At 60.1% G+C, this 22,498-nt stretch overlaps 1 protein-coding gene across 2 annotated transcripts in view; it reads left to right on the forward strand.

Moving 5' to 3' along the window:
• INPP5A (inositol polyphosphate-5-phosphatase A) overlaps positions 1–22,498 on the forward strand; it is a 220,314-nt gene that overhangs the window by 173,554 nt on the left and 24,262 nt on the right. For both annotated transcript variants that reach the window (XM_003922080.4, XM_074383137.1), the window contains exons 10-11: positions 17,968–18,063; positions 18,207–18,281. In XM_003922080.4, coding sequence (XP_003922129.2) covers positions 17,968–18,063; positions 18,207–18,281 — 171 coding nt within the window. The remainder of the gene's footprint in view (positions 1–17,967; positions 18,064–18,206; positions 18,282–22,498) is intronic.

Genomic DNA, 22,498 nt, shown 5'->3' on the forward strand with positions numbered 1-22,498 from the left:
GTCTCCACGCTGCCCAGCAGACGTGGTGGTCATTCACATGGGACAGTGTGGAGGGGTTGGCCCTGCCCAGTCCCAGGGAAGAGGTGGGCCTGGGTTCCAGAGAGGTCAGAGAACAGAGAAGGCACCCCTGGGGGTGACTGCACCCCTCCCACGTATCAGGCATCTCTCTCACGACTGAGGCACCCCTAGGAGTGACTGCACCCCCACCCCCTACCTTTGCATAACAGGTGCCCCTGGAGTGACCGCGCCTCTCCATTGTACCAGGTGTCCCTCCCTCGAATCAGGCACCCTGCGGGTGACCCAATTCCTGCCCCGTATCAGACACGGGTGTTTCAGCAGCAGGTTTTCTTCAATGGCGCTGTTTGTTGGTGTCAGACATTAGGTGATGGAGGAAGGGCTGAGGCTCCACTGAGTCTGCTGGTGGGCGGGGGGGGCTCTCCAGCCCCGAGATCAGCTTGGCAGGGAGCGCTCCTCTCCGCGAGGGTTTCCTCGTCTGCAGAACGCAGTGTTCAGGCCAGTCCAGCAGAAGGAGCCGCGTGCACCTGTGACCAGCTTCAGTGGGAAACCCAGGTTCTGTCTGCAAAGGTCTCCTCTAAGTGGCACCATGTCCCCAACAGACATAGATGCCACCCATGGGAGCCCCCGACACCCCAGGCAGTGGCGATGCAGATTCCCAGGACCAGGGAGGCCCCCCACACCACGGCCCATTCACACGGCCGGCCACCCTGGCCTGTGGGTCCCAGGATGCTGCCGTGACAGCAGCCGCCCACACCGTGGCCGGGCCCTGGCTCACAGTGCCCTCACACAGGACAGATGTGGGTCTTACTGTTCTGTGCTATCTGTCTGGCATTTGCAAAGAACGGGAAGAAAAGTGAATCGTTTTAAACTGGCTTATTGGCTCGGTAACTGTCTAAGGTCCTTGCATTAATTTTTGGAGGGTTTTCCTGCCCACGTGGCTCTTTAAGACTGTGGATACATACGTGGCTGCTCATTTGATGGAAGTCTTTTATTACATTTCGCACAGAGTTTACTGTGTAAGTAAAGCCAACCTAGTGGGAAATAAGGAAAAGGATGTGCAGTGGAGCTTTTGCAGACTGTTTAGTCCAGGGAAGGCCACACCTCTGGAGAAAGGACCACTTTCCCCTCCTAGCATCGTCAACACAGTCATCAGCTGTGTGTGAAATCCCACAGCTCACAGGAGCCGAGTACTTGGTGCCCTGACTGGGCCAAAGCTGAGCACCCAGCCCTCATGGCCACAGGGATGTCATGAGGGCTTGGGGCCGTCAGGAGTCACGGGACCCTGGAACCAATTACATGAGGACCCTGAGGCCCAGGGCAGGTGTGGTCACCCGCGGGTCAACCATGGCCCCTTGACGCTGAGTTGCGCCACCACGTGTTGCCTCCACATGGCCACGTTGCTCCCCGTGGGCCACAGGCATATGCAGGCTCTCTGGAAGGTCACAGCCTGTCCTCTGTGTGCTCTTCTGATGACGTGGAATGTGCGTGCCAAGTGGAGCCCTCCCACATACTGAGTCTTCTGTCTCTGTGTGGGGCAGCAGCTCAGGGGACCACAGGCTGGGCGGCTTACACAGCAGAGGTGTATCATCTCACATCCTAGAACCTGGATGTCCAAAGTCAAGATGTCCTAGAACCACACTGCTCCTGGAGGCTCCTGAGGAGGAAGAGTCCTTGCCTCGCCCAGCCACAGGTGGCCCAGGTGGCCCAGGTGGCCCTGGCTTGTGACCACAACACCCTAGTCTGTGCCTCCACCTTTTTGTGGTCTTTTCATGTGAGGACATGAGTCTATGGACATATGGCCCACCCCCACCAGGACGTCTCATCTCAAGATCCTCAACTAGTTATACCGCAAGGCCCCATTTCCAAACAAGGCCCCATTCTGGGTTTCTGGGTGGACATGGATTTGGGTGCATGCTGCACAGCCCAGGACAACAGGCAGCGCTGGAGGGACTGTCTCCTGCCACCTGGGAGATGAAATGCTAGCACAGAGAACATTTCTTGAGAAGCCCTGTGTAAAAATAATATAACTGAAAATGACCAGATTTTTGATGTTGGTGGTGATTAATTTCAGCTGCTGTAGTTAAGATGCCAATTAGGTAGATTATTAAATTTAAAATACCATCTCAGCACCTGTTACATAAAATCAAAATCTGCCAGTTGGCATGGCATAGTTTTTAAAAAGGGTTTCTAACCGTAAAAACATTTTGTAGAAATTTTGTGAAAATCAAAGAAAATCCTGCACAATTTTCCTTTGAGGCTGACTTGGACCAAGGAATTGAGGCCAGGTGTTTGGGGATCCCCTGTGCCAGCACCGGATCAGGCCGTGTTGAACGCCGATGCCAGCCTCTGCATGTGAACGAGCTGGTGCCGCTGTCTGCGTGTGAATGAGCCGTCTACGTGTGAACGAGCCGGTGCCTCAGGCCTCTGCGTGTGAACGGGCCGGTGCCGCCGTCTGCGTGTGAACGGGCCGATGCTGCCGTCTGCGTGTGAACGGACTCACTCTCCACTTGGCCTATAGCACGTCCCTGTTCGTTTCCTTCCACATTAAGCTCTTGGATGCAGAGCTGACGGGTGCCTGGGAGCTCCTTAGAACACAGACCTTGGGTTCTCCCGGACCTGAGAGTCAGGCCCAGGGCTGGGCAGCGTCTCCTTCTCACATCCGCCTGACGCCGGGCTCTGCAGCTGGGGAACCGGGGCTGCGCATGTGGCTCTGGTTGGGGTTCAGGCTCGGACCTCGCAACCCATTTGCCCATGCAGCCTCCAGTGACGTATCGCTGTGTGTGCGCACCCGAGATGCCAGCTGGGCTCTTGTGTGACGCAGGTGCGGGGACCGACATTACCTCTGGGCTGGTCTGCCCCAGCAGGACCACACCTGGCGGTGGCCACCGTCACCGCCCGAGTGACCTGGGTGATCCCCGAGGCTGCACTTCTTCTTTCTTAGATGAAAGTGGACGAGGAATCCCGTGGTCCGTGGTCTGGTGCCTCGTTTTTCTCGCACCACTTCCATTTCTTGTGCTGCTCCAGCCTCTGAGCTCTTTGCAGCTGGAAGGCATCAGAGGACTCCCAGCGTGGAACCGCTCAGCCTGGGCGCAGCGCGGATTCAGAGTTGCCCTTCCAGCTGCTCAGACGAGGGGGCTCTTCACACAGGCCTGTGGGTGGTGGGTGGGGAGCATCGCACCGCTGGCTGCCCTGCAGGCGGTCTCATTTGTCCAGCAAGTGTGTCCTGTGCATTTGTTCTGTGGGCCTGGCGCCAGGATCAGGGCACCGCCTGCCCTCAAGACCATGACCTTGGGTGCCAGGAGGGCCTGGGGCATGGGGTCCTCTCTTCAGTTCCTCTCCAGCTGCCTGGGAGTGGTTTCCCGCCGCAGACGCTGCCTTCCTAGAAGCATCTGCCTTTTAAGGAGAGGGAGTGTTAGCGTCACGGGCCAGCAGGAGTGTCTTCCAGGGTCCTCCAACGAAGCTCTGGGGCCTGGGTGGGGTGGGTGACAGTCCTTGAGATCGGCTCTGCCCGCCCTGTGGCAGAGCAGCGGTGTGGTGGGTGAGCTCCTCAGAGGAAGCTGCCCAAAGGTGGGCAGGGCCCTCCTCCCACGGGGCTCGGAAGTGCTGTCGGCTCCCAGCCGTGTGGGAGCACGTACATCTCGAGCACCTGCCTTTCCTTCCCCTGAGCCTTTCTGTCAAACAGCAGCGTGGGTTAGAGTGAGACTCTGTGGGCTCCACATGGGCTGGTTCTCCCCACCCTCCATGGTCTCCTACGTGGAGACGCCACACTCAGAGTCCACGTTAGCACCTGCAGTCCGGCTCCTTGGGAGCTGGCAAAGGCCACTCCCAGCCTCCACGCCGGGTTTGTGGGGACATCTGTGCCCTCCTCTGGGGTGGTTTTCAGATTGCCCAGGGTCAGAGTGAGCATGGAAGCGCGTGATACGAGGTTCTGAAGGTGTGTGGACAGTGATGGTCGCACATAGTCAGAGCATGTCAGGAAGCCGTTGATATCACAGCGCAGAGCGTCTTGCCTGATGGAGTGTTCTGGGAATGCTGGAGGCCGGGGGCAGGCAGTGCTTGGTGGCACAGGTGCCGTGGGGCAGTGTTGGTACAAAGGCAGACGTGGGGTTAATGGTCTCTCAGAAGCCGCAGCTGGCCTGGCCTTGGTTTCACTGCTGAGCTCCCACCCACGGCAGCCCGTCCGTGCCCCCTCGGTCCTGGGCTGGCAGCATCACTGCTGTCCATGCCCCTCTGCCTGCTCACAGCGCCTCCTTGGTGCCCTCAGTGGCAGGCTTGCTGGAAAGACTCATGGGAGGTTAATTAAATCCATCGCCATAGCAATGGGGGGCCGGGCAGAGCCCAGCTAGGTCACAGCAGATTAAATACAGGGTTGTCAGCAAACCACCATGGCATGTGTGTACCTATGCAACAATCCTGCAAGATCTGTACATGTAACCCCAGAGCCAAAAGCACAATAAAAAATATACAGGGTTCAGAGACGGGGCTTCTGGGAGGCGCACCTGCCTGGTGGCCCTGGTGGTCGTCAGACCTCAGGGTGGAGACCTGCAGCGGGAGGGTTGCAGGGATGGATCCAGGAGTCATGCCTGGCCCCACACCAGCCTGTGAAAGAGGCTCTGTGTGCAAAGTGAAGAAGCTCCGTCCCATAGGAATTCGCAGTCTCCTGTGTTTCAGATGCAAATTAATGCAGACATGCTCACAGAGCAGAACTGAAAAGACGATACTGTAATCAAATTTGGCACCACGGAAGCCGTAATTAAAACCTGTGCACATTAAACACGCCGGTCGGTCGTGTGCCTTCTAAGAGGGCTGAGCGTCCTCACACGATGCAGCCTGCGGCTCCGGCTGTTGCTGGGATGTTCAGAGGGTGTTTCATGCCGTGCGTGGTGGCAACTGGCAGCTGGGCTGCTCAGCTGGCTGTGGTGACAAAGAATGACAGCAGTGCCAGGCACGCCCGTCTCCCCGTGGCCCGACAGCACACCACACCTGCCATCCGTCACCTCTCTGGCAGTGATTGTGATGGATGTGTTTTTGGAGGCTGGTGGCCGTTTTTAAAAACCAGTTGCCAATCACTGACAGGTACATGGCTCAGGTGCCAGCTGGGGCTGCAGGGGAACGGCCATGAGGGGCGCTGATGTCCAGAAAGAGCCATCCTTGGAGAGAGGCTGACATCACGAGGAGACGCCCAAGAGCTGGGCTTCCCAGAACGCTGCTCAAATGGGCACGGGGGAGGGCCCCACCACTGCCTGTGGGGCAGGATCCCAGCACCTGCCAAAGGCCATGTCTCCCGCTCAGTGGACTTATGGCCTGGCAGCACAAGCCCGGGCCCAGACCGCAGGCGTTCCTGGTGCCCAGGCTTCCTTCCTTCTCGGGCGCACCGTGTCCTGGGAGGAAGGGCAGCCGTCAGCCAGGGGGTGACATCGCACCTGGTCGTGACCCACACAGCCCCACAGGCCCCTGCGGCCCCAGCCAGGCTCCAGGTCAAGTTCTGACTTCATCTGGGTACTGGCGACCTCCTTGAGCCCCTCTGCCCCCATCTCCCAGCCGTGGGCACAGTGGGCGCCAAGAGGTCCGTGTGTCCCCTGGCAGCCCCCATCAGGGGCATGGCCAGTGGGATGGCCGTGCGGCTGTCACTGGCCCTGTGCGCGGGCAGGCCTGAGCTTCCAGAAACTAAGTGTGCGGTGGCCGACTCCTCAGCCTGGCGATGCTCCTGCATCGGCCGCCGTCGGCGCGGCCCTGCGCAGCCCTGCGCCATTCAGGGTTTGCCCATCTCGCAGCCGTGCTGCGGGCATGGTGTGTGTCCAGAGGGCAGGTGGCAGGGACATCCCCTGTAACTCCCACAGACTCCCAGAAAGCCTGGCTCAGAGTGACTCCTGCAGACCCTCAGCGCCGTCTCCAGGGCGGCGGGGATGGAAGGAGGCTCACAGCTGCCAAGGGCAGACGTCAGTCATCACTGGGACCCTGTGTGTGAACAAGCCTTGGGCAGACCCAGCGGGGCGCTGCCCTCACCACGTACCCAGCGTGCTCTGGATGACGGAGCCAGTGGCAGCTTCCTTACCCTCCCTGCCAGCTCCCGAGGGCCACGGGGACGCCCTTCCCTGAGGGTGGCGGTCAGGGTCGTGGGGCCCTGCAGAGGGTGTGAGAGCTGAGCCGCGCCTTTAGGCCCACTCGCTTGTTAGAGTCGGGTGTTAAATAACAATGGCAACAACAGAGTCACTAACTTATTTTGTCATTACTCTTTAGAAAGCATAAATTTAATTTTTCATTAAATTAATTTCTTCATTACTCTTCAGAAAGAGACTTTTATTCGGTCTGTTTCTATATAGGGCCTACAACATCACCTAAAGTACAATGTTAATTGTAGTGATGACATTTGGTTTCACATTTAGGGGATTTTCTTCTAGGAAGTTCACTTTGCAAATATTACCCAATATTTTCAACTGGTAGATTGATGCCAAAAGTATTCTCATTTTATAGAAAAAGACACAAAACAAAAGACTCTGTGGCGTTTTTCTCCAGTGTGTCCTAGGACTCCATTAGAGGAACTATTTTTTGGATTCATTACTAATTTTTCGTAATCAGTTGTGTGTTCACTAATCATTGATTAACGTACTTTTCTATAGTTTTTATGAGCTCATACTTTATTTAAAAATCCCTCTCCTTGCCCTTAGTTTAAAAGAAGCCCGTGGGAAATGTATGGGACAGAGCAGGTCTCTCGTGCCAAGGCGGGGGGCTGCTGGAGACCCCGACCCCGGCAGCCTCATGCGTCCCTCCTCCTCAACACAACACACCCGGCTCCCCGCTGGCAGCCAGTGGCTCTGAGAAGCGTGCGGGGACCCTGGGGTGCAGGCTGAGCTCTGAGCCCTGCAGCCCCTTCCCTTTCCTAATCCTCTCCCCACACCCAGCGTGCCAGGGGATGTCCGGAGGGAGCCGCCAAGAGGTGAAGCTTGTGCCCCTGCTGCCGGGCAGGGCCAGTCCTGGGAGCCGCCCCTGGGCCGGGCAGAGGCTGCCTGGCACGGTGCTGGACACGGCCTGAGGAGGAGACCACCGCTGTCTTCCCGGAAAGCCTGAGAGCCCCCCCCGGCGTGAGAGCCGGCGGCCACGGCTCCCATTGCTCCTGCTCCTCCACTCCATCCACGGCACTTCCAAGCCAGCCAGGCTGCTGGAGCCCGGGAGCAGCCTTGGGAGTGGACGTGAAAGAGTCTTTATGTCATGTTGTTGTCCTGGGTGGCCGTGGACAATGCACACAGAGAGGAGGAAGCGCTCAGATGCTGACGCCACACCTCCCCTCGACGGCGCCTTTCACTGGGGCAGACGCGCACTCCGCATGCTCGGGACGCGGGGCCGGTGCCCGCCCTGCGGCTCGCAGCCACGTCTGCACACCAGGCCTCACGGCTGTGCTTTTGTCAGCAGCCCTCCACGGGTTCCCCCTCCGGGGGTCCAGGGTTCACCGGGAAGACCTCTGGGAAGGTGGAGTTCACCAGAAGGGCTTTCTCTTGGGAAGTCAAGGGAGGCAGGTGAAGTGTCTGGGCGGCCGGCAGAAGCAGCAGGCAGCCTTCTTGAGAGAGGACAGGACACACCGCAGCCCGTCCGGCAAGCCCCGCCAAGGTCAGCGCACCGCCAGGCTCTCAGCTCCTCAGATTCCATCCAGGGCGGTGTTCTCTGGATCTGGTGGCCTGCCCTGGTCCTAAAAAGCAAGGAAATGGGCATGCTTGGCAGAACGCCTCCCCCGGCTTCACTGTGGGCTGAGCACAGGCTGCGTGCCCCTGAGGAAGGGTCCTTGGTGCCCACTGCCCTGGGCCTTCCAGCCTCACCATGCATTTCCCACGCCAAGTCCACCCAGGGTCCCTCTGCTGAGCTCAGGCCCAGCCCCAGGAGAAGCCTGTGTGAGGCCTGCGGTGTGGACGTGCCGGCGGAAGACGGCGCGAGGGTGGTTCACTCATCCTGCCCCACACCTGTGACATCGCCAGCCTTCGAGCTTGGAGCAACAGCCACTGCCCCGTGGGCCTGCGTGCTGACAGGTCCTAGGAGCCACCAGCGTACTTGGGGATGGTGGCTGTAGCGCCAGCCGCCTGACCTCAGCCGCTCCTGGTTGGGGGCAGGGGGCTCAGTGCTCCCTGGCCTCCTCTGCCCTCCTTGCCCTGGGGACCAGGTGAACCACACTCTTGCTTCCGAGAAGCCACACAGGCGTGTGCCGTCGGAAAGGAGTCTGGAGCCTCCGGGGGTTAATTTGAGATGATGTGTGCTCTTTCCATCAGAGGTCATCAGGCTTGGGTGTGGTGCCGGCGTGACCCTCTCCGTGTCCCCGTGTCGCCCCTCAGCAGGGGCGTCTTGCAGGGTCTGAGGACCTTGTCTCCACCACGCGTGGCCGTTGGCCTGTGTATGTTTGATGAACACCGACATTCGGGGGTGCTGCCTGTGTCCCCCCACCAGGGAGGCCGGAGAGCTTCAGAGGCACTGCTTCCTCCGGTTTCCGTGACGCCCCCAGGACAAAGCAGCTTTAAAGCCAGGACTGTCCTTTCCCCCGCCACAGCGATGCCTACGGCCCACACCAGTGTCTATAAGGTGAGCTACCGAGGAACAGCTAGTCCCATGGGACCGAGAATGCTTATCCCGTGTTCCTCAAAGCGGGCAGGTTTTCAGAGGATGGGCTGTTTATGGAACTCAGCATTTGAATTCTCTCTGCCCATTGGCAGGAACTTTCACCTGCTGGTTCGTCGGTGGGCTCTGTAGTTTTCTGAATGGTAACGGAAGTTGCCCCCTCGGTTCTGAGCAGGGGTCCGGACCCTCAGGCACATTCGGTGCCACAGTGGCAGGAGCCTCTTAGTGAATTCTTCTTTGAAGGTGAAGGCGCTGTGTTGATGTGGCGGAACACGCTGCGTCCTGGGCACAGATGTATAGCAGTGTTCACCATTACTCACAGAATGATTTGTAGCATAGAAAATGTTTATCCCTTGAGGCCAGTTCTGTCTGCCAGAGTCATTCAAGAACTTTAAACTAAAAACGTAATGATTTCCCGTTAACGTGTTTTAAGAAAGGCCTATGTAAAGTGCTCGGGTCACCCGTGTGAACCGTCTTTTAGAAATCCTTTCCTCTGTCCTCCTCTGTCACGTGAAACTTCTCTATATAACCCTTCTTTATTTCTAGGAATGTTTATGGTTGGAATTTAACCCACAATTACAGGACAATAAAGGATGGGACTTGACGCGCGTCTTACCTGCCCCACCTGCGGTCAGTTTCCAGTGAGAGCCACTCACAGGGTCACACCACTCACCCCAGCATTCACCGCCCAAGGGTCAGGCTTCTCTGCGTCACAGTTATTTCCTGGAGGAGGAGTGAGAAGAGAAACCCCAAAAGTTCAACTACAAAGAAAGGGGAAGGCCAGGGACGGTGGCTCACACCTGCCTTCCCAGCACTGCGGGAGGCTGAGGCAGGAGGATCATTGAGCCCAGGAATTCAAGACCAGCCTGGGCAACATGGGAAGGCCCTGTCTCTACAGAAAATAAAGACGTGATGGGGTGCGCCTGTAGTCCCAGCTACGCAGGAGGCTGAGCCCAGAGGCCGAGGCTGTGGGGAGCCAGCCATGATCGCATCACTGCACTCCGTCCTGGGCAGAGGAGGACCCTGTCTCAAAAACACAGCAGTAGAGATAAAGGGACGCAGCCCGTCTTGGGTTAGCAGCGTGGGATGGGCTGGCTGGATCTCTGCAGCCAGACAGAGGGCAGCTGTGTCTGTGGGACCTGCCTGTCACAAGTTCTTGGCCTCGGTCTGGTTCTTGCTGGGCAAACACTGCAGGTTCACACCACAGGAGCATCCCTGCGTCTGTGCCAGGAAAGTTAGAGTGTCCTCCTCTGCGGAACCCCAGCCCTCATCACACCCAGAAGTGGGTGCCCCGGAATGTGGACATTAGTGGCCATTCCACAGAACCCCGGCGCTCATCACACGCAAAAGCAGATACCCCTGAATGAAGGTGGACGTTGGTGTCCGCTCCACGGAACCTCGACCCTCGTCACACCCAGAAGCGGGTGCCCCGGAGTGAAGCTGGATGTTGGTGTCTGCATCTGCTTGCTGTACTCAGTAGCCAACGGGAACTACAGCTGGCTGCAGCACCTCGAATGGCTTCTTTCTGAGACAAGGCTATTCTCTTAGAAAGGACAGGAACAGAGACCTCACTGTCACCTGCGGGAGGGCAAAGGCCGGGTGAAAGCCGGGTGTCCTCATGGGTCTCCTGGAGACGGCCCTGCTCCCAGACGCCCATCAGCACCGGGGCCTGCAGCCGTCAGGGGCAGGTGCTCTGTGAACTTACTAGTTGGAGCTAATGAGCTGGGCTGCATCAGACGAGGCAGAGGAGAGCTGGCGAAGTGCTCATCACAGGGGCCCATCTTGTTACTGATGGGTGAATCCGAGTGAAGTCTCATGTGAATGCTCAGAGCTAGGGAGTTCTGCCACGAAAACGCACCTCTGTGTTCCCCTTGGCACAGCCCTGACCCACAGGAGGAGGCCTTCCCACAGTGGCACCAACTCTCAGAGGCGATGCCATGCCTTGTCCTGAGCGAGAGAGTGCCTACCGCCCCGAAGTCAGCCCCAGGCCTGAGCGAGAAGGCTGCCCCCAGCTTCACTCACTGGCCGTTAGTGTCAGACGCTGGCATCCACAGCTGGAAGGCTCTGTCCAGCCAGAGCTCCCCTCGCAGGGTTTTACTGTTTTAGTCATTGCTGTCCTTAAGGGATGTCTCAGAGACTGGCACAGATTTCCATAAATTACAGCCCCGTGAAGCAAAAAGTGCTTTCCGCTGAGTTAGGACTGAGGGATGCCAGCTCCGATGCTCCCTCCCTGTGTCCGGAATCTGTGGCGGATGCTCCCTCCCTGTGTCCAGAATCCGTGGCGGATGCTCCCTCCCCTGTGTCCGGAATCCGTGGCGGATGCTCCCTCCCCTGTGTCCGGAATCCGTGGCGGATGCTCCCTCCCTGTGTCCGGAATCCGTGGCGGATGCTCCCTCCCCTGTGTCCGGAATCCGTGGCGGATGCTCGCTCCCTATGTCCGGAATCCGTGGCGGATGCTCGCTCCCTGTGTCCGGAATCCGTCGCGGATGCTCGCTCCCTGTGTCCGGAATCCATGGCGGATGCTCGCTCCCTGTGTCCGGAATCCATGGCGGATGCTCCCTCCCTGTGTCCGGAATCCGTGGCGGATGCTCCCTCCCCTGTGTCCGGAATCCGTGGCGGATGCTCCCTCCCCTGTGTCCGGAATCCGTGGCGGATGCTCCCTCCCCTGTGTCCGGAATCCGTGGCGGATGCTCCCTCCCCTGTGTCCGGAATCCGTGGCGGATGCTCGCTCCCTGTGTCCGGAATCCGTGGCGGATGCTCGCTCCCTGTGTCCGGAATCCGTGGCGGATGCTCGCTCCCTGTGTCCGGAATCCGTCGCGGATGCTTGCTCGCTGTGTCCGGAATCCGTGGCGGATGCTCCCTCCCTGTGTCCGGAATCCATGGTGGACTTGGGCCTTTGGTCGCCAGGAAACCTGTCACTGGAACTCATGATGCTGGTTTGGATCTCTTGGCCGAGATTGATCATTGCCGGCACCCTGCGTCCTCTGGCCCTTTAACCGCTGAAGATGTTGTTTTCAAGGCCATTTCTTTTACAAGCGTTTCCTTTCAGATGTTGCAGCGAACATCTGTGTGTGGCTGAAATTCGACCCGGCCCGCCTGCGCTGCCCCGCGCCCCTTTGTCCCCCGCCTTTGTTCTCGATTTCATGCTATCAGAGTCTGCGTGTTTTCCTGCATGAAGTTGTCAGCAGGATGAAAGCTGAGGAGCATGGTCATGTTGAGGGGGTGGGCATGAAAAATTGCGACAATGTGTCTTCAAGCCCACCCACCAGCGCACCACTCAGCCCCAGCAGGGGCCAGGCCCAGAGTGAGGGCGAGCCCCTGGGTGGACCCCTGGGTGGCCGGACTCTGACCCTGGGGCTTGGGCTCTGCCCCTCCTCCATTCATTCATTCGCCCCATGGGTATCAACTGGACGTCTGCGAAGTGCCAGAGGCAGTTTGCTTCCCAGTCCACACTTCCTTCACTGTCGGACTGACTCCTCCTCAGGTGTGGGAGGAAACTCCCAAATGGTTGAAGTCAGCGGTGTAGGTCCCAGCACCCTGCCAGCCCCCAGCGGTGACCCCCTGTGCTAGCCGACAGGCAGCCTCTCCGGGACCTGGACGTTACCCTCCTGGGAAGCCTGTGATGAGCACTGAGGTGCACAGGGGTGCTGAGGACAGCCTCTGGGGCCGGCCCCAGGGCTCAGACTGGCCGGCTGGGGCCACGTGCGAGCCTCCTGGTTTTGGTGTTCACTCGGACGCGGTCAGACCACGGCTGAGCGTGCGGTCCTGAATTCCATCCTTGGCACGGAAGAGGTTTTCGTTAGAAGCAGGAACTCCAGCCACAGTGGACCTGCGCCTGCAGGTCTGTGTCTTGCTACACTTGAGGGCCAGGCTGGACGGGCCCCCACAGGCGTAGAGGAGTGGCTGGCTCGGGCCAGGCTGCCAAAGCAGGAGGCCTGAGAGGATGGAAGCTCGCAGTGGAGACGCCCCCGTGGGAACAGGTGCGCCCGCACGGCCTCTGTGCTGCTGAGGGGCTGGGGTCGTGGCCTCAAGGAGCGGCTCGTTCTGCTGCTTTCTGCTTTAAGGTGGTTTTTTTCCGGTTTGATGAGAAAAGCTAGTCGGGCCTCACAAGGATGTGCTCAGCAGCTGAGTGTTGAAGGACTGGCCTGCTCTGGGGCCAGCATGTGAGCCACAGCTCACCACCCACAGGCCTCACAGGAGGCCCTGCTCCCACAGCAGAGCAGCTGCTGTCACCAAGGCAGTGGCCAGATCAGGAATTCCGAGACCTGCAGGAGGGGTGGCGACCGTGGCTCCGCCAGCGCCAGTGTCTTTGGAATCTGTCAGCAGACACTCTGTCCACGGCGGAATATGCCCACGGGTGTTGTGCAGATGGGGAGTTTCAATATTGTCTCCTGTAGGGAGTCTCACGTTAGAGGAAAGAAGCCTCATTCTCTTGACAGTGGTTTAATTCCTTAAGAACTCACTAGAATCTGCCCCTCAGCAGCTGCCTGTAGTGTGTCTGGATTTGGGGGCAACGTTGGCTCTGTGGTTCGTGTTTATTTTGTTTAACTGTGAGCACCATCTTGCTCCCTGGGTTGAGGGAAGAGAACAGATGGCTCCCAAGGAGATGAAGACATTCTTGCGGCTTCCAGGCTTCACGAGGCCGTCCCGTCCCTGGGCTGTAACGGGTTCCAGGCTTCACGAGGCCGTGCCGTCCCTGGGCTGGAAGCGTCTGCAGGCGTGTGGCCGGGTCAGCCTCCATCACGGAGGAAGGTCGGGATTTGGTGCGGCCGCCACGGGTCACGGCACCATCGTCCCTCCCAGAAGTGCCGTCCTGGACCCGGGCTGCCCGTCTCTCCCGCAGCACAGGCTTGGGGCAGGGTGTGCCCAGGCCAGTGGCTAGGTCAGGAGACCACAGGGGTGCATTTGCCTCTGCTCCAGGGGAGCCCGGGCAGCTCTGGTGGCACCCGTGGACACAGGCAGGTGCAGTGGGAGGGCGCCGTGGCCTGTCGGCCTTCGATCTTGGCGTGGGTGGTTCTGCCTGTCCGCCACAGAAGGCCGGGTCCTCCGTCCCCTCACGTGCTCCAGGGGAGCCCGGGCAGCTCTGGTGGCACCCGTGGACACAGGCAGGTGCAGTGGGAGGGCGCCGTGGCCTGTCGGCCTTCGATCTTGGGGTGGGTGGTTCTGCCTGTCCGCCACAGAAGGCCGGGTCCTCCGTCCCCTCACGTGCTCCTGGAGTCCATGTTGCTCCCTCGGACGCCTCCCCCTCGGGAAGGTGCAGGCTGGGGCTGCCACTGTGGGCAGGCTGTGGCCCCAGGAAGGGGTTTGTGGCCCCGTGACTGACAGGTCTCCTCGTCTGCCTGAGCGTGTTGGGCACCAGGGGGCACCCAGGGAATTGCACCCTCCATGTGGCAGGAGGGGGCGTCTCCTGCCTTCGCTCCTCATCGCTTTTCTCAAAGCTGTGCCCCTGGGATCCCAGCCTTCCCTTCCCAAGCCTGGGCGGCATCTGTGCTGTGCCCTGCCGGGACCTCCCTCCTCATGTGAGGCGTGTTACTGCTGGCACTGGCTCCAGGCCTCATGCGTGGTGCCCCCGCCCCCGAGGAGTGTTGCCCGGGTGACAGGTGGGCGCATGAGGGCTCCAGCTCAGCCGCTCCCACCCAGCCTCACCTGGGGCTTGCTTCTCCCTGAACCGAGACTCCTGGGCAGGACCTGGAAGCTGAGCCTGGGGTAGGACCTGTGGTGCCTGCACGATGCTGCGCACACAGACGGCTTCTTCTGAGCCCTGAGTGGGCCCCCGAGGCTGCGTGTCCACTTGGCCCAAGCAGGGCACTCTGGACACCTGGTGATTCCGAGTGGAGAGTGGAGCCTAAGCGCCGGCTGGCTGTGCATGCGGGGCCTGGAGGCCACAGCCAGGGAGGATTTGTTTCAGAGAACACAGAACAGTTTTGTTTTTTTTTTTTATAAATCAGCTCCTGAAGGTTGCATTTAACACTTGGGCTGACAGGGTCTGAGAGGACGTGTTTGCCTTTAGCGGAGTTTTGGATTTTGTGGCAGAGTGCCCGTGACAGTTGAGAGGGTGATGGGACAGATTCAGCTCCTGAGATGAGACCAGCTGCACCGGTGCCCAGCGGGCGACCATCCGCCGCCAGCTCCATGCAAATCAGAATGACCGTGTGACTTCCTCGCACAGTAAACGGCCCTTCTCCTGGGCTGACACCTGTGCCCTGGGCCTGTGGACACCCTGCCCAGCGTGCCTCCTGGGCTGACACCTGTGCCCTGGGCCTGTGGGCACCCTGCCCAGCGTGCCTCCTGGGCTGACACCTGTGCCCTGGGCCTGTGGGCACCCTGCCCAGCGTGCCTCCTGGGCTGACACCTGTGCCCTGGGCCTGTGGGCACCCTGCCCAGCGTGCCTCCTGGGATGACACCTGTGCCCTGGGCCTGTGGACACTCTGCCCAGCGTGCCTCCTCGGTCATCTAGACAGTAAGAAATGCAGGAATTCCGTTATCCACGCGCAGGTGAATGGCCCTGGCACGCAGCGTTCCCGTGAAATCCCAAGAGCTGATGAGACAGGATGCCAGGCCGCCCTTTCCAGGGCCTTTTCGTGTCGCTGCTAATAACAAAATACCTCTTAGATGGCTTCTTAAAAATAGCATTCAGGGTATTTGTTTCTTCTTTCAAAAGACAGGAATCCCTTCCAAAAGTAGGCGAGCCGGAAAGGCCTAGCCTGGCTGCTTTCCGCATGAGCGGCCACGACTTTGCTGGATTGAAAGGCGAAGGGAGCCGGCCAGCTCTGGCCGTTTAGCCTGGCCTGATCACCCCTTTACAGCCTGTGAACGAGGTGGCTCTGGTGCGGGGTGGGGGGGACGGCCCTTCCGAGGCCCTGGGGTTCGTCAGATGTTCGGCCTTTGGGAGCCTGCCTGAAGTGCTGAGATAAAGCCGTTTTTAAACAGTTTCCAGCAGACGCCTTTTGGGAGACAGAGCCATGAATTTCCTGAACTGCGTCCTGGGGTGGGGACAATGGCCGTCTGCCTGCCAAGCCTTCTCCCATTCAGGGAAAGCAGCTTAAGCCACTTAAGCCCATTAGCATCTGGATGGGACTGGACCTCCTTGGGATGCAGGGAAGGGCAGGGTGGCCGCTCTATCCTGGCTGTTTGGGTGCTTGTTCTAATCCTCACGCTGTTTGAAGGCTCCAGACTGATTTGTGACACATAGTCCAAAAGCCACTTTGGGGGCTTGACCCGAGCTGCTGGTCTGTGCTCAGAATGCCAATGGCCCGCCCCGAGGCCGCTCTGCGGATGGCGGACAGCCGCCTCCTGGCCCCAGCTGGGGCGCCACACTCCAGCCACCCTGAGGAGGCCGCTGCATCCTGGTGAGGCGGGCCAGGCTGCTGAGGGGCCCCAGGGTTCACGCCCTCAGCTCCTGCTCAGCGCATGCCAGGAGCCTCCGGGGGAAGGCCGGGCCCCGGCCCAGGGATGTCCTCCTGAGCCTCGGCCAGAGCCCCGGACATTGGAGTGTACCTCAGCAGGGCCAGCTCCCAAGGGCCCTTCAGGGAGAAGTTTCTGACTTTTCATGCAGTCATCATTTTTTAAATAAAGATCATATTTTATTTTCTTACAAAGCAGCTTTATGGGCCAGGTTTAGCTGCTCACATCTGTAATCCTAGCACTTTAGGAGGCTGACATGGGACAATCGCTTGAGCCCAGGGGTTCACGGCCACCCTGGGTAACATAGCGAGACCCTGTCTCTACAAAAATTTACAAAATTACAGCTGCAGGTGCATACCTGCAGTCCCAGCTACCTGAGCGGCTCAGGTGTGACGATCACTTGAGCCCAGGAGGTGTAAGTTGAAACAAGCCTAATCCCACCACTGTGCTCCAGCCTGGAGGACAGACCAAGACCCTGTCTCCAAAACAGAGAAGTTTCCAGCTTTATGGAGGTATAATTTACACACAGACTATAGTCCAGTGGAGACCAACCCTTCAGCCCCACCTCAGTTCCCTCCTGGCCCCTCCACCTTGCTGCCTCTGCCTCCGACTTTGCCCTTTCTGGGAGTTTTGTGTAAATGGAATCTGCAGTCTGTGGCCTCTCGTGTAAGGAAGCGGCTGCGCCCTCCTCCTCCCGCACCGGCGATGCTGCGCCCTCCTCCTCCCGCACCTGCGATGCTGCGCCCTCCTCCTCCCGCACCGGCGATGCCGCGCCCTCCTCCTCCCGCACCGGCGATGCTGCAGCCCCGGTGCCTCTGCCTGTCCCCCCACCGCGAGCACGGGCACCTCGCCTTCCACGCCGAGCTTTGATCTCTCCCAGCGTGTGGGTCTCGCTCTTCCCTTGTCCGGTGTGTTCCTGGGTGTTCTTGTGTCTTCGTGACTTCTGACAGGCTCCGAGAGCTCAGTGCCTGCAAGGCCTCTGCACTGGGGCCAGGGGCTCCTCGTGGAGGCCAGTCCGCCCAGTGAGGGGTCTGCTGCGCTGTCCTGCCTTTAGGGACTGATCCTCAGTGACCATTCCTTGCATTGTACTGAGGTTGACAAGAGGAATTTTCACAACAGTCCCAAAAATAATCCTTCACAGAGATCTGCACTGGCAGTCTGCCAGCCAGGACCGTGCCTCCTGGAACAGCAGCGTGGCAGAGAGGTTGGCACTCACTCAGCCTCTGTCTCCTCTGCTACCCAGATGGCTGCCCCCTCCCATAGCCAGCCAGGCCACTGAGCATCACGGGCACACCCAGGCCCTGCAGCGCTCCTGCTCAGCCCTCTCCTTGGTCCTCCTGGTCAGCATGGTCCCTGGAACGCTGGCAGAACCCCGATCTCTTCATGGGTCCTGTCCAGCTGCCTCCCGGCCTCTGCCCACCCCAGCCTCTCCCTCAGGGACTGGTTTCAGCCGGTAAACACCACGAAGCAGGAGGGTGACCTCAGTCGTGCCTCCCACGTCTGCCTCACAGGGTGAGCCCTCCTGCAAGCCTCTCCCACTGTTGTAGTCCCGCAACTCTCGAGGGAGTGCAGGCAGAGGAGAGCGGGCCAGAGGCCAGCCAGGTGCCCCCACAGGCGCCCTCTGTGCTGTTCGCAGTGTCGATGTGCCTCGGGAGCCTGCTGGGCTCGCCCTGGCTTTTGCCCCGAAGCAGCTCTGTGTGCGGTGGCAGCTCTGGGTGGCCTTGCGGTCACAGCTGTGCCTTGTTGGGGAGCAGCTGGCCTCAGGCCCTTCGCACATGCAGGGGTCGGCTGCGCGGGAGCGGCCCCGGCCCCCAGTGTGGAAACTGGTGTGACACTGGCTGCTTTCTGGAACCGGCCAGCCCATCCCACTGACTTGGGGTGTCAGGGGACGCTGCCATGGGTGCCTGGGCCACTCTGGGACTGACCTCTGTGGCTCTCTTTCCACAGACACTCTGCACAAAGGCCACCATGCAGACCGTCCGGGCCGCCGACACCAATGAAGTCGTGAAGCTCATATTTCGTGAGTCGGACAATGACCGGAAGGTGAGTGGGCCTGTGACTGGGCGGGTGACACACGGGCCACGGCCGGCCCGGCCTGCACGGGACTCTGCAGCCCGCCCGGGGCAGCGGGGGCCGGGGGACGAGGCTGGGGGAGCTCAGGTGCTGAGGGGCCTCTCACCTCACAGGTCATGCTCCAGCTAGAGAAGAAGCTGTTCGACTACGTCAACCAGGAGGTCTTCCGGGACAACAACGGCACGGCGGTGAGTTCATGGCTCCACGTGGCGGCCCCCGCCCCGTCCTGGGACAGCCACGTCCCCGGCCCTCCCGTCGCCTCTGCTTACTGGGTACCACCCGCCTCGTCCCTGCTACTCCAGGGCTCAGCTTTGAGCCGAGTGCAAGGCGGACTGCTGGGGACACATGTTGGTGCGTCCTGCACCCGGGCCGGGTTGGGCTGAGGCTCCCAGGTCACTCCCCTGTCCACGGGCAGCGTGACGCCCACTCAACCCATCAGCTTCAGAGCCCCTTATGTGTGCGAGGTCAGACGCTGATGCTTTGGGATGGGGAGGAAGCCCCCTTGTCTCAGGGTGGGCTGGCAGGGCTCAGGCTTCGCTCTGAAGCGGGAGACTGAAGGGCACAGGTTCCTGCCACCGCCGTGCTGGACTTGCTGTGTGGGTCTGTGTGTGAGCACGTGTGTGTGCATGTGTGTGAGTGCTAGGACGTGTGTGTGCATGAGTGCGTGTCTGCATGTATGGGGGTGGGTGTGCAGCTGTGTGGCCATGGGCACGTGTGTAAACCGAAGCGCGTGTCAGCGGGAACGTGCAGCTCACGCCCCCGAGCACCGGCCGTGCTGGAGGCAGCCCCAGCTGCGGAGCCTGCTGTCGGCTTTGAAACCACGCGTCTTCCCTTTGAGGGATCAGTGGGGGCAAGCGCTGAGGGGCGGCCTACACACTCTCTTTTCAATTTTTATTTTTGACTGTGGTCTACTTTGGTCCCATTTTTAATGTATTTATAAATGTTTATCAATGCAAAGCACCAGGAACCATGCAGCTCCTGGCTAGGGCCTGATGTGCGGCCTGGGCCGATTGCTGTAAACGCGCCGCCGCAGCCATTCCAAGCCACATGTGATGCTGTGCGCAGCGAGCCAGCGTCCGAGACCTGGAACTATCGGAATCCGTTCCTCGGGCTGTCCCGAGCCAGCTGTGGTCCCCCCGCGCTGCCTCAGGGCAGGCGGCTTCTGCCCTCGGGGAGCTGTCGGGTGGTGGCCGTGGCGGAGGTGAGGGAACCCAGGCCAGCTGCAGCCACCCGCGTTCGCATCCTGGTGTCCTGGGCCAACCAGGAGCTCTGGGGTCTGTGCCTGTGCCTCAGTTTCTCCTCATGAGGTGTGAAGGGCTCATGGGTCAGTGCATGCAAACTGCTTAGCAGAAAGCTGAGCCCTCTCAGTGCCCAACAAAAGGGCACACTCAGCCCAGCGGACACTGCCAGCCCGCCCGAGTCCCAGGCCCAGAACCTCCACTCCAGCACTGGATTCGCGGCCACCCCAGCGTCCCCGAGACCCATGCTCCTGTCCTCTCAGGAAGTCACTTCTGTCTCCTGCCCCTCATCAACCCAGAGCCCTAGGCTCCCATGACGCCCGCGCCTCCGCGGTGCCTGGGCCTCCTGCGCCCCGTCCCTCGTGCCTCCTGCAGGAGCACACAGCCCCTTCCCCCACTGTGGTCAGGTCGGGTCTTGGTGTCCCGTCCCCACGTGGCCCCTGGTCCTGGGGAAACCTGAGGGCTCCTCCCCTTCTCTCCATCCAGGCAGACTTGGTTCCTCCGGCTCCATCCGTGGGAGGCATCGGGTGCTCTCCCCTGCACTGCCGCCTGCACCTGGTGGAGACCCCTCCTCCTCGAGCCTCCAGGGCCTGGTGGGGCGGCCCGCCTGTGGTTCCCGGTGCTCCTGCACACCTCTTCCTGCGGGACTCTGGGCTCCGGGGTGTTTCCCGCTGCCGGGTAGCTCCCAGGTGGCACCTCCTGGCCTCATCAACGGGGAGAGCCTGCAGAGCTCAGGTGTCTAGGTGAAGGCGGGTGTCTGGGTGGAGGCAGGTGCCCAGGAGGAGTCTGGGTGGAGGCGGGTGCCCAGGAGGAGTCTGGGTGGAGGTGGGTGCCCAGGAGGAGTCTGGGTGGAGGTGGGTGCCCAGGAGGTGTCTGGGTGGAGGCGGGTGTCCAGGAGGTGTCTGGTGTGGAGGCAGGTGCCCAGGAGGAGTCTGGGTGGAGGCGGGTGCCCAGGAGGAGTCTGGGTGGAGGCAGGTGCCCAGGAGGAGTCTGGGTGGAGGCGGGTGCCCAGGAGGAGTCTGGGTGGAGGCGGGTGCCCAGGAGGGAAACAGGGCTGTTGTCCTCACAGCTGCATGGCTGCTGGAGCTTGGAGGAGGTACTTTTGGGTCCCCTAACAGAGCTGCCTTCTCAGTGCTGGGGGAGCGAGGTCTCCAGGGACCTTGCACAGGACATGAAGAAAGCGGAGGGTCCCTTGGAGGAGGAAGCCAGGGCAGCCAAGGGGGCTGGAACATTCTGGAAGGAGCAAGGAGGCAGGCAAGAGGGAGGCTCCTACGGCCACAGGTGGAATGTGGGGGGCAGATCCTAGTTGGGGTGCTGTGAAGGGGTGTGCAGCGTGGAGGGGGCGCAGCGTGGAGGGGGTGCGTCTAGAGCATCCAGGAGTGATTGTCTTTCCTGTGGGTCCAAAGTCGCCCTCTCTCTCCGCATTTCGACACGGAGCGCGTCCCTGCCGTCAGCAACCAGCATACCATACAGCGTTCCCTACCTTTAGAAGAAAAGGGACCTGAGTATTTGAGAGAAATTTTGGATTTGATTCTGAATGAAAACCCGCAGTGGGTGGAAGCGCGTTCCCGTGTGACTGTGGGAGGCCCCGCACTCTGTGTTTGTTGATCACGTCAGGAGTCCCACGAGGAAGGGGGACCTGAGCTCAGGGGGCGCCTTCCCAGGCCGTTTCTTGTGGTTTCTCCGAAGAACTCACCGTGAGTGGAGCCGATGGCTCAGCGTTGCTGTCCTGCTACTCGGACCCTCTCTGCTTGGTGCCTGGGACGACGGCGACTTTGGGAAGGTCCTGTGGGTTCCTGCTGGCCTGGGTGCCCTCGCACCTGCCTGAGGTGCCGGCACGCTGACTCGAACGTGCCCGGAAGCTGGGAGTTGTCCCCCTTGACGAGGGTCAGGGTGGTCGGCTGGGTGAGCCCGGCAGAGAATCCCATCTCCAGTCCGGTTAAACGCCCCGCACCGTGGCCGTGAGAGCACACGCGCCCACAGGATGGATGTGCCCGCGCCGGGCAGCCCCGGTCCGTCGCACCCTTCATCAAACGCTGGTCTTGTACCCGCCTGACAGAAATTTAATTCGAGCTGGCTCCTGAAAATAATTATTGTATTTTAAGAGTAGTAATCATTGGCCGGGACATGATTGAATGTGTCCATGCCTATTGACTTTTCCTATGATTTATGGCTTTGTTTAGTCGATATTCCCATCGAAATTGTATAATTAATTATAAGTGTGGCTGTCAGGCTGCAGGATGGAGTGCCCTGGTGAGGATTTGGAGAGATTAAATTTTCCTCGCTGTCCCAGGGCCGGGCTTGGGAATTTCCGCAGCGCCGGCCTCTTGGAGGGAGATGTTTTCTGCGTGTTTAGCAGCCTCGCCGGCCCCAGGCGCATTGATTTTCCCGGCCCTGTTCCGGAAGCGGCGGGGACTGCTCCTGACAGATGCGTGGGATCAGCCCCTCCCTGCTTTGTCACTGCCCGCACGGCCCTGCCTGCCTTCACTTTGTAATCAAGAAGAATGTGGAAGACCATGCGAAATTGGTTATTGTGTTTGTGAAGAATCTCAGATACAAATTATCAATTCAACAGCAACGGGTGCAGTTTCTAATCAGACGCCTCTCCCGCCTGCCACTTTGTTCCAGCCGCACTGGGCCCTCACGCACGTCCTTCTGGGAGCAACAGCCCCCATGCCAGCCACGCAGGGTGAGGCTCCCTCTGACCTCTCAGAGCCAGAGGCCGAGCAGGGACACACTGGGACCGTCCTGCCACACAGCTGCCACGGTCCCTGCGGTTTCACATTTGTGTCACGGTCGTGTGAACCTCTGCCTCCCTGGCTACGCGGAAAGGCCCGGGGGGCAAAGACCGCACGTCCGGTGGAGCGTCCGGCAGTGCCCGGTGCAGGAGCGGCACGGCCAACCTGCGTCTGATGAGGATGGAGGTGGGCCCAGGCCAGGACACCCCTGTCAGAAGACAGGCTTGCTAGTGAACAGCGGAGATTCCCAGCCGGGGTTTTCTCTCAGGGCTGGTGAGTGTGGGTGGGCCTGAGGGCATCGTAGTGGGCAGAGGACAGCCTGGGGCCCTCACCTCTCCACCCCCAGCTCCAGTACCATTTAAGCAGCTTGAAGGTTCAAGTTCATTTCAGACCACACATGTGTTTCCTTTTATTTTTACTTTGCACTGC

This window comes from Saimiri boliviensis, chromosome 12, assembly GCF_048565385.1.
Source record: "Saimiri boliviensis isolate mSaiBol1 chromosome 12, mSaiBol1.pri, whole genome shotgun sequence".
NCBI lineage: Eukaryota > Metazoa > Chordata > Mammalia > Primates > Cebidae > Saimiri > Saimiri boliviensis.